General features: G+C 30.3%; 1 protein-coding gene across 3 annotated transcripts in view; it reads left to right on the top strand.

The window, feature by feature from the left end:
* LOC124946486 (echinoderm microtubule-associated protein-like CG42247) overlaps nucleotides 1–11,036 on the top strand; it is an 18,804-nt gene extending 7,768 nt beyond the window's left edge. For 2 of the 3 annotated variants that reach the window (XM_047487230.1, XM_047487231.1), the window contains 14 exons: nucleotides 1–128; nucleotides 5,912–6,151; nucleotides 6,466–6,582; nucleotides 7,645–7,876; nucleotides 7,994–8,289; nucleotides 8,395–8,559; nucleotides 8,660–8,755; nucleotides 8,841–8,978; nucleotides 9,062–9,322; nucleotides 9,414–9,671; nucleotides 9,751–9,913; nucleotides 9,993–10,175; nucleotides 10,288–10,383; nucleotides 10,742–11,036. The exon at nucleotides 1–128 is cut by the window's left edge and continues 50 nt beyond it. In XM_047487230.1, the coding sequence (XP_047343186.1) occupies nucleotides 1–128; nucleotides 5,912–6,151; nucleotides 6,466–6,582; nucleotides 7,645–7,876; nucleotides 7,994–8,289; nucleotides 8,395–8,559; nucleotides 8,660–8,755; nucleotides 8,841–8,978; nucleotides 9,062–9,322; nucleotides 9,414–9,671; nucleotides 9,751–9,913; nucleotides 9,993–10,175; nucleotides 10,288–10,383; nucleotides 10,742–11,010 (2,642 nt within the window). In that variant the 3' untranslated portion in view covers nucleotides 11,011–11,036. Of the gene's footprint in view, nucleotides 129–4,908; nucleotides 5,325–5,911; nucleotides 6,152–6,465; nucleotides 6,583–7,644; nucleotides 7,877–7,993; nucleotides 8,290–8,394; nucleotides 8,560–8,659; nucleotides 8,756–8,840; nucleotides 8,979–9,061; nucleotides 9,323–9,413; nucleotides 9,672–9,750; nucleotides 9,914–9,992; nucleotides 10,176–10,287; nucleotides 10,384–10,741 lie in introns of those variants that run through there. The other variant, XM_047487232.1, reaches the window with a different exon arrangement.
* Nucleotides 11,037–11,624: the final 588 nt, after the last annotated feature.

Genomic DNA, 11,624 nt, shown 5'->3' on the forward strand with positions numbered 1-11,624 from the left:
TATCTCTTCGTTTGGATTTACCTAGGGGAGCACGTTACATATTCTCGATGGACGGCGATCGGAAAGTTAATTTGGACGAATTAGAAGATGGAGCTTCTTATGTCGTGTCAAGCTATAAAACGTTCAAGGTCAGTCATTGTTAAACAATTTTTCCAACATATTTTTTCAACTATTCCACGCGAAAACACATATATAATTCTCTTGTTAATATTAAGCGTTTTGGGTGTGGTCCATTGATTCGATGAGACTTCTATTTAAAAATAAATATCAACTCACACGCTTACATGCGAACGAAAAAAGAAAACTTTTTGGTCCGTTTATTTTCTTTTCTTCGCCTGCAAAAAATGGATCGTTATCGTAATACTTAAACGCAATGCAAGAGAAAGAAAGAGAGAAATCGCGTGTATACAGATTATGTTAGATATAATCGTGATTCGGGCAATGACCTCGAAAAAGGGACGAAATAATTTTTTGAACGATAAAAAGAGGCACCACCCATGTAGTAGTAAGAGGGGATTCGATTATAAGATGAAAATGAAATATTCATCGTTATTAAAACAAAACCGGACACGTATTGTTTGAATATTCATGATCCTTGTTATATGAGCATGGTGTGTGCGTAATCGTTGCTAGAAACACCTTATCACAATCTCTACTTAACACTGTATATACACACATATACATCTATATATGTATGTATGTATGTATGTATTTAGGGCTTAACGATCTATCTGCAGGTTTAATAAAATGAATAAGTAAGAAAGAACGTAATTTATTCGTTATACGTTTAACCCTAATCGAATTAGAGCAAGTTATAATTCAAGACTTTTTTTTAAATTTCGCTTCCTTATCTATCTATCTATCTATCTATCTATCTACCTACCTATCTGTCAATAACTATTAGATAGCATTCGTTATGTTTACATGGGTGTGAAAGGGGATGATTTAGTCAAGGATGAGTAGTCTATCCTATTTCCTAGACTTTTTAAGGTGTGACTAAAACACGCTCGATTGTATATCGTAGATCGTTACTGTTTCTCTCAACCTAGAGTTCAAACGTACATATATGATCTAAAAATTCGATCAACGTAAATGTAAGATTCTCTTTCTGTCTATCTTGTGTGTGTGTGTGTGTGTGTGTGTGTCAGGTCAAAGCTTAATCCGCTAAAGTGGCCCACAAAAAGAAAGTTTTATGCAAGGATTGTCCAATCCTTTTCAACGTCGACTTTGCATGCCGATTGCTTTCGGTCGAATAAGTCGATGAGATTAGTTGTTTGTTAAAAGATCCATAACTCTGGATGTGTGGCATTAGCGGGGTGAGAAAAATTTTTTTCTTTTCTTTTTCTCCCTCCACAGTCCTTAGCTGCGACCCATATATTTTTTTTCTCATAAAACTGCCACACCAAGATTTCCATAATGTATCCTTAACCAACTTTCTGTCTATCCGAGTTCAACCAATAACCGCGTAGAGCTTGATATATATATATATATATATATATATATATATATATATATATATATATATATATAACTAGAGTAAAACGAAGAAAATTAGGTTAATCGTCTTATCGTGTTTATCATGATTATGAGAAAATATCAATCTAACTAGATATATTTACATAGAATTGGACAGACATATTACCTATATTTATTAGCGTAAAGAAGAATTGATCGTTAAGAAAGTGATTTATGCTGAATCAGAATCGACCCTTATCCCCCAGTCCAAAGTTAGGGTGTGTTTTTAATTAATTATCCCGATGAATGAGAGCAAGTTCTACGATCGATTTCTCGACTGTAATATATATATATATATATATATATATATATATATATATATATATATATATATATATATATATCATTATCAAAAATATTATCGACCTATTTTATTATAAAAATATTTTATAATTTCTTTAGATTAAATAAAATTACCTAACGACAAGAATCACAATAATAATAATAATAATAGAAATATACTAAAGGCATTTCATACTATGTACCATATTCATGATAACGTATTAAATACACGTGGTAAAATGAGAGATTTCGTAGTTAAATGTAGAAAGTAAATCTATGTCGAAGAAGTGGGGAGTGAAGTTATATACTTAATAGTATGTGTTGTTGAGATCGTAAGGTGGGTTGTAATCCGCCGACAGTGGAGGAATCGGAAGGAGAAAGTGTACATGATTGGTTAAGAGCTTACGAACTTGCGCAGTAAGTTTCTTTTTCTGTTCCACCCTCTTTCCTTTGATCCCTTCCTTCGTACTCTTGTAATCGCTAGGATAATATCCCAATATAAGCGATTATTGTGTGTGCGGTTTCTTTTATCCTTTAATAAGAACATTATATATTTTAATATTTCATTGGAATACGAAATTTTGATCGGCAGATATAAATATATAGATCGACGAAAATTAATCGATAAGATCGATCAATAAAATCAATCGGAATTATATTTTTGAAAAAAACAAAAAAAGAAAATGAAGATGAACAATTAATTAACAGATTTAAATTATTACAAATTGATCATTAAAAATTTATAGATCCAAGAAAATTGATCGATAAAATCAATCCATATTATATTTAAAAATAAATTATAAATAATATTAATTTTGATTAAAATTATTAAATCAGATTGTTACAATATTGATCATTATAAATCAATAGATCCTAATAAATGGATCAATAAAATTAATCAAAATTATATTTACATACTTACACTTCGTTCTCTCTCTTTCTCTCTCTCTCTCTCTCTCTCTCTCTCTCTCTCTCTCTCTCTCTCTCTCTCTTTCTTTCTTTTTCTCTCTTTTAAGAATCAATCTTGTTGTTGTTGCTGTTATTATTATTATTATTCCTATTATTATTATTACTATTATTATTATTATTATTATTATCATTAATGGTTAATAACAGAACGTAAACTTTTTATTTTCTCTCTTTTCTTTAAAGTAAAAGGAACTTCTAAGAAGTAGGTAACTGAGGTTCTTGAGTAGGGTAGGAGAAAACGGTATCTCATTGACCGTTGGTCAACGCAAGGGATCAATACGTAGGAGGCACTTTGCCTGTTACTGTACTACGATCGGATTTAACTATTCTTTCATTGTTTTAATGTCTATCGATTTAATTTCAATTTCATTCTACATATATACACATACTATCATTTATTATGTAATAACTTTTTTTTTTATAATATACATACGTTTATGTATGTATGATACATGATTATGTATTTAAGATTTAACGACTAATTTGTATAGTGTTATATTACATAAAGAATGGATTTTTATATGGATCGATAATTCCCAGGTTATTTTAAAAATCAATTATCGAGACTTTTCCGGGTTAACTTTTTTTTATTTTTTCTTTTTTCATATAGTATAACTACAAGTCGAATTTATAAAATCGTAAGTCTAATTATAATTATAATGAATCTCGATAAAGAGTTATTGATTTATATTATAAAATCATTTAAAAACTTTTCATTCGCATAGAAATTTTTAGCCCATTCTGTACTCGATCTCCGTAAATTCAACATTGACTTGAAATCGTTACATATCCGGCATTGATGTCTCCGGAAAACGATACACTATATTTTTTTCATTAATGTCACTATGATCCATCCCAATATTGATACGACTGAAAATATTAAATAACTTTGATAATTTTATTATATTTTTTTAGTATGTAAAAAAGATAAAAAAGATTTATTTTTTCAATAATTTATTCATATATATATAAACTCGTTCACATATGTACATATAAAATTCGTTCACATTCTTCATGATATATACATACATACATATATATATTCGTTATCTTCCCAATTTCCTGAAACATAAATCTATGGAAGAGTTTCTCGTTAGAACATTATTACATGTCCATTCAATCCTATAGCGCATGCGTCATTATGCGACAAAATATAGCATGACCGTTTTATTGTAATTATGTGTGTTCCAACACACACATACACAGACCCATTTCAAAAGTAAGAAGAACTGCGGCAGATTTTAAATATTCAATTTATTTGCAAGTGAATGCTTTTTATTTGTTTCCAAAAAGATCAATTAAAATAAAACAGAATTAATATATTTCATATGTTGAATTAATAAAATTTTATTTCAAAGAGTAATAAAGTAAAATGAAATTTTAGTATAATCTTGATTAAAAAGAAAAAAATAAAAAAAGTTAAATTAATTCGTCATAAATTCTTCCTATCAAATATATCTGAATATATATTTATTTATATATATATATATAATATATATATACATAATTAATTATAATAATCATCTATCCAATCGATGTAAAAATAAAATTTTAATTGGGGACACAAGAAATATGTATGTACATTGTAGTACATGCATATGTCTACTACGTTAGCGATTAATAGATGGACTCGAGGACGAAAAATATTGATATTACGAATTTGCATGTATCGTTCTCGTGGTATCGAACCTAATTCCAGTTGAAGCCACACCCGGAGAGGGTGGCTGCCTGGCTGGCCTTGAGCCAGTGGCTTGGTATATAGCAAAATGGGGGGTAGGGAACGTTGCAGTTCCTACGAGTTGGTTCTCCACCTTGATGGGGCCGTACACATCCGACACTTCCAGTCGTTCATCGAACACAGTTACGGCTACACCTCGTGACGAAAGAGAGAAATTTTTCTTAACTTTTTACCCATTTTATATATTCCCTATAAAATACTACAAAGGGATCTTTTTTTTTTTTTTTTTTTTTTACAAAAAAAAACAACACAAATCTAAACTAATTATTATAAATTCGATTTGATTGATCTCGATTGTCGTTTTTGTTTCTTCGTATTTTCGTATTCAGACTTCGCACGATTTCGTTTTCTGTTTTTCTTTTTGTATTTGTTTCTATTTTTTTTTTTTTTTTTTCAAATTTTCATAGTGACGTATAAGGACAGAGATAAGAATCAAAGTATCGTGCGGGTCACGAAGACGAGAGAGAACGAAGGAAAAAGTATAATAATAATAATATATAAATCATGTGATCGTGATCGTGACAAATTGTACAGTGTAAAGTGTTCCGTAAAATCGTCCACATAGAGAAAATTAATTTGGTGTGCCTAACTTCTCGAAGAAATAATTATTCGTGATTTCATCATCATTGAGTCGGAAAGTTCCTCATTGCGTTCCGATCTGGAGCCGGACTACGACCCCGACGACGAGGACGCGAACGATTCCTACAGCGATTCCGTTCGCGAATATCCTCTTGATTACTTCTGTACAAGCAGCACCAGTTTTGTCGTGTTGATGAGTAATTCCTTCGAAGTTATTTCGCTGCCGGCCGATATGCTGCAGGTGCTAACGATTCGATATTGATTTGATTAAAAAAACTTATACAAAAAAAAAAAAATTAAAAAAATAAATATTATTATATTTTCAATTTAAAGGTGTCTTATAAAAAGAAAAAATATTCGAATATTTGAAATATCGAATGAAATTTGATTTGATTAATCTAAAAAAAAGAAAAAGAAAAAAAAAATAAAGAAATATTATTATATTATATCGGTACCATGATAATACATAGATACATATTTTAGATAATATATTTGTTTTGTTTTTTTTTTTTTTTTTTTTTTTTTTTTTTCATTTAAAGTTATGAATACTAAAAAAGATATTATTGCTACTATGTTGATTCTACAAATAAATATATATGTATATTTGTTGAAATTTGATTCAATTGATTTGCAAAAAAAAATATATATTATTGCATTATGTATAGCAATATAAGTATTCGATACAACGTACATACTTATATAAATACATAATTTTATATAGAATTTTGTTCAAACACACATAGATTTAAATCGTATAATTTAAAATATTTATTAATTTCTTTATTGATAAATTTATTCATAAAATAATTAATGTTTATCATTTTAAAGCCGGCGAGCTATGGAAAGAAAAGTAATAATTGGTACACGACACCAACCAGCGGTGGTAGCAGAGGTGGTGTTAGTGGTAGCGGGACAGGAGGAACCGGAGGTTGGCAAAGTAGACCAGGAGCAGTAGCTAGCCTAAGTAGAAAGGCTTCCATCACCGAAGAAGCACCACCACCAGGAGGTGGTAAACCTTCATCAGGTCGTGTCATCCGAATTGTAAATAATCATGATCATACTGTTCAGGTGAGAAAGAGAGACAAAGAATCTTATCAGTCTAATATGATGAATATATTTACGATGTTTCGTAACATGTGAAACCTACCTTCATCAGTAAGAACTGAGAAGAGTTAAGTGATATTAAATCAACGAAAAAAGTTTATATGAATCTATTTAACCATTTTACCAAATTTAATAAACAAATCAGTCTAACATAGAAATGAGGTACAACATTTTTATTGTTTCAATATCTCCTGTACATCGATAAAGTGAGACCAACATGTTACGAAACACCTAATATCTACATATACAGACATGTATAAATATTTATATATTTACAGTGCCGTGTTCTACTAAATCTTCGAACTTCTCAACCGTTCGAAGAAGTATTAGAGGATCTTGGTCAAGTTTTAAAAATGAATGGAGCTAAAAGGATGTTCACTGTTTCGGGTCAAGAGGTAATAATCATTATTTATTTCTTCTATGATTATAGTCAAATATGATAAGATGAGATACACTTTGGCATACATGTATACATATAGATAGATCCATGTATATCTAATCTATTTAGATTATTATCATTTATTGATCGATATATTCAAGTTAGACAAGAACGTAGATGAGACAAGAAAGTTTATTGACGAGTTATGCAAATGAGAAAGACAACACACATTGGTTCCCGACATCGTACTTATAAAATCAGTTTGAATAATGTTTCTCCACATAAATATGCATGTTCTATGTGGAAACTGGTTTATGTACATACATTGGAATGAAACGTGACGATATATATTAGCAGGGTCACTTTCTTGAAATCGTATCTATCGTTTAAATTGTAATCTTCACTCTAAATGACACTTCTTAATAACTACTTTATTTCATTCCCGTACGTATACGTTATTGTAATATTTTCTGTGCCGTTTCTAAGAGTCTCTTATATTTGATCCATATTAAATTAATAATCGAATTTATATAATTAACGTTAGTGAATAAATATTTTATTCAGAATTAATTCAGACATAATTAAATATAATGTATTAAATAAATAATTTTTATGAAGAGTTTTGCTAATAAATACGATACGGTTTCGATATCGTAATTACATTTTTCCAGTAAAATGTTAGAGGTTTACTTTCTGTTTAGTTTTAGTCCATGAATATATAACACGGTTATAAGTTAAAAAGTTGATCAAGAAGTTGGATTAGATATGCTATGGAAAAAGGTCAGAGATTCATCTTTCCAGGTCACGATCATATATGAATTTCAAATTGACCAATTTTCTTCTACGAGAACAATCGTTAGGTTAGTCTATACTCAATTGTGTATTACACATTGTTAAAACTTTATCTTAGAGCATATATAATAATGCACTTAATAAATTTATCATTGAACATCTATCTCCAAGAGAGAAGACAAGACAAGACAAGACAAGACAAGACAAGACAAGACAAGACAAGACAAGACAAAACAAGACAAGACAAGATAAGACAAAAATTAATCTCTATCATTTTAAAAAACAGGTAAGAAGTTTCTCGCAATTGAGAAATGAGTTCGCCGATATAGATACATTTTATTTGGGCACTGGCTCTAGTATGGGTATATCTAGTACTATAACAGCCTCTCCAACTAGAAGATCAAGATCACGTGGGCCACCAACATTGGTGGAAGATCTTGGCCGTCAGAGACGAGCTCGAAGTAAAAGTAGACCTCGAGCACTTTACGCACCGGATTCCGAAGTTGTTCGAGTTAATGGTATAAGAATAATTTTCAAAAAAAAATTTAATTCAAATATCTCTATAAACAATTTTGTTTGATTTAATTATTATATATTATATATATGAATGTTTTTCTTATCTTTTTCTGATCCAGATTACAGTGTCGTAGAGGTTTTAAGAGACGAACCCGTTAGAGTAACTATCAGAGGTCTTAGAAGATCATTTTATCCGCCATCACGTTTGCCACCAGTTGATAATTCCCCGCCAGATAAAAAATTACAATTAGAATGGGTCTACGGTTACCGTGGTACTGACACCCGTAGAAATCTATGGGTGTTACCAAGTGGAGAATTATTGTATTATGTTGCTGCAGTTGCAGTTCTCTTTGATAGAGAAGAAAATGCACAAAGACATTACATTGGTCATACCGAGGATATTACTTGTATGGAAGTAAGTTTATCATAGAAATAAGATCATTTCATCGTTTCATTCTCGATTGACATATGCAATAATTAATTGTACTTGAATTGATTCTGGTACGATAATATTTTACAGATACATCCTAGCAGAGAACTCGTAGCATCTGGTCAAAGAGCTGGCAGACATCGAAAAGCTCAACCTCATGTTCGTATTTGGTCAACGGAAACTCTTTTAACTCTTTATGTTTTTGGAATGACTGAGTTTCAAATAGGAGTATCAGCATTGGCTTTCTCTCAATTGGTATATACATTATATATATGTAATATATATATAAACGTATATATAGAAAAAAAACATACTATATTATATTAATTATCTATTAATTATTGTATATTAATAGAACGGTGGTAGCTATGTACTTGCTGTTGATGCTGGAAGAGAAGCCATTCTCTCGGTGTGGCAATGGCAATGGGGTCACTTATTGGGTAAAGTCGCGGTCAGTAAATCTTATATAAATAAATAATATTTATTCCGAATGAATATTTTGATCTCAATTTTTTTTTTTTTTTTGTTATTAATAGACTATGCAAGAAGATCTAACAGGTGCAGCTTTTCATCCATTGGACGATAACTTATTAATAACGCATGGACGTGGACATTTAACATTTTGGAATCGACGGAAAGACGGTTTTTTTGAACGGACTGATATTATTAAACCTGTAAGAAAAATTGTCACAACTCATTACAAGCGTAATTAATTCCAGAATATTCATAATTGTAAAATTCAATTATATTTTTCAAGCCATCGCGTACACATGTGACGAGTATTCAATTCGAACAAGATGGTGACGTTATCACGGCTGATAGCGATGGATTTATTACGGTATACTCAGTTGATGCAGATGGTGCTTATTTCGTTAGAATGGAATTCGAAGCTCATAACAAAGGTATCAGTTCTCTGGTAATGTTGTCCGAAGGTACATTGCTGTCTGGTGGTGAAAAAGATCGCAAAATTGCGGCTTGGGACTCTCTACAGAATTACAAACGTATTACCGACACTAAGGTAAACTTAATATTAAAGTCAAGTCATATATGTAAATAATATCGTCTCTAATTAAAAATAAAACTGTTTATATTTTGATGTATAAACCAAGTTACCGGAAGCAGCTGGAGGAGTTCGTAGTATTTATCCTCAACGACCAGGAAGAAACGATGGCAATATTTACGTTGGAACGACGAAAAATATTATATTGGAGGGATCTTTACAAAGAAGATTCAATCAAGTGGTTTTTGGTCATGGTAGACAATTGTGGGGCCTTGCTGTTCATCCAGATGATGAAGTTTTTGCCACAGCAGGTCATGATAAAAATATTGCACTTTGGCGAAGACATAAATTGTTATGGACAACTCAGGTAATATTATTTATTACAGCTTATATCAACAAATGGTTTCAATTGCGATTGTCTCTTATAAAATTATATATCCTTTCAGGTTGGCTTCGAATGCATTTGCATAGCATTTCATCCTTTTGGTGTAGCCTTGGCTGCAGGTTCATCTGATGGACATTTGCTTGTCTTAGCAGCTGATACAGGTGCTGCTGTAGCAACTTTAAGAGTTTGCGGATCGCCTTTATCATGTATTGGATATAATCCAAGTATGAAATTCTTTTACTAAATTATATTCTAAACTTCAATAAGTTAATTTCTCTTAATTCTTTATTATTGTTATTTTAGCTGCTGAAACCGTTGCGATGGGTTCGCAAAATGGTAGTATATATCTCTTTCGAGTATCAAGGGACGGTTTTTCTTACAAAAAAAGTAACAAGATACGTGGAACACAACCTTTGGTACAACTCGATTGGAGTTCTGATAACAGATTTTTGCAAACGGTGACACAGGACTATGATCTTGTTTTTTGTGAGTTATTTCTTCAATTTAAAAATATTATTACATTTTTTAATTATATATTATATGCATATGTAAATATATATATATATATATGTGTATGCGTGTATATGTTTATATATAGGGGATGTAAAAGCACTTTCATCTGAAAAAAGTCCATTAGTTATGAAAGATGTTAAATGGCATACACACAATTGTACAGTAGGATACATGGTCTCAGGTAATTATTTTTAACATATGATCTCAATTCTCTCTCTCTCTCTCTCTCTCTCTCTCTCTCTCTCTCTCTCTCTCTCTCTCTCTCTCTCTCTCTCTCTCTCTCTCTCTCTCTCTCTCTCTCTCTCTCTCTCTCTCTTTGTTTATATGTAATATAAGGAGCGAATCAAAAGTCCTTAAGTGATTTTAAAAATCAATTACTCTAGACATGTAGTTTTATAATATAAAAACAAAAATTTATAATATTATCTAAAAATTTTTTGCTTATATTTTGAAGATCCATCTTGTATGTAATGAGAGATATATATTACTCTTTTATGTAAGAACGATAAACTATTTATTATTCTTTTAAATTTCAACAGGTATGTGGAATAATCGTTATTATCCATTGACAACGGTTCTCACCACAGCCTGTAGATCAGCAGCGCACGATATGCTTGTCAGCGGAGACGCCGAAGGTTATTTAAGACTTTTTAGATATCCATGCACCAGCGCAAAAGCAGAATATGTAGAAGAAAAGGTTTACAGCTCGTTGGTAGCTTGTAGTAGATTTTTGTATAACGATCGAAATATTGTTACCGTTGGTGGAACCGATGCTGCCCTTATGCTTTGGGAATTAGTGGATGAATAAGGATATATATATACATATACATATATATATATATATATATATATATATAAATTATTATATATATATATATATATATATATATATATATATATATATATATATATATATATATATATAAATTGTTAGGGCAAGATCACAAGAGATAGACGGATTCTAATATTTGAGGGATATATCATTTTTTGTTTATTCTTTTTTAGATATTTCATATTTTTTTTTTTTCTTATCTTATCTTTTTTTTTTTTGATCACTTTCAATAAATACGTATCCATTATTAAAACTTTAGATAACCGAACTACTTAACGAACTTACAAACCACTTGACTCAGTGTTCAATCTTTTTCTATAACCATCATTAAACAGAAACACATACACATACACACGGAATAAACAAGAATTTACAGTGATGCAGTATAAATATTAATAATAATAATAATAATTAACATTTCTTCGAGCATTATTGAATTAGTGGTATTGTTGTGACGGAACGAATTCTCTCTCTCTCTTTCTCTCTACATGAAGAATATTAGGGGAAAAAAAAAGAAAATGAAACAAAAACAAAAAAGAACATAACAAATATAAATATATACACACACATATATATATATATATTTGTTA

The sequence above is a fragment of the Vespa velutina genome, chromosome 2, assembly GCF_912470025.1.
Source record: "Vespa velutina chromosome 2, iVesVel2.1, whole genome shotgun sequence".
NCBI lineage: Eukaryota > Metazoa > Arthropoda > Insecta > Hymenoptera > Vespidae > Vespa > Vespa velutina.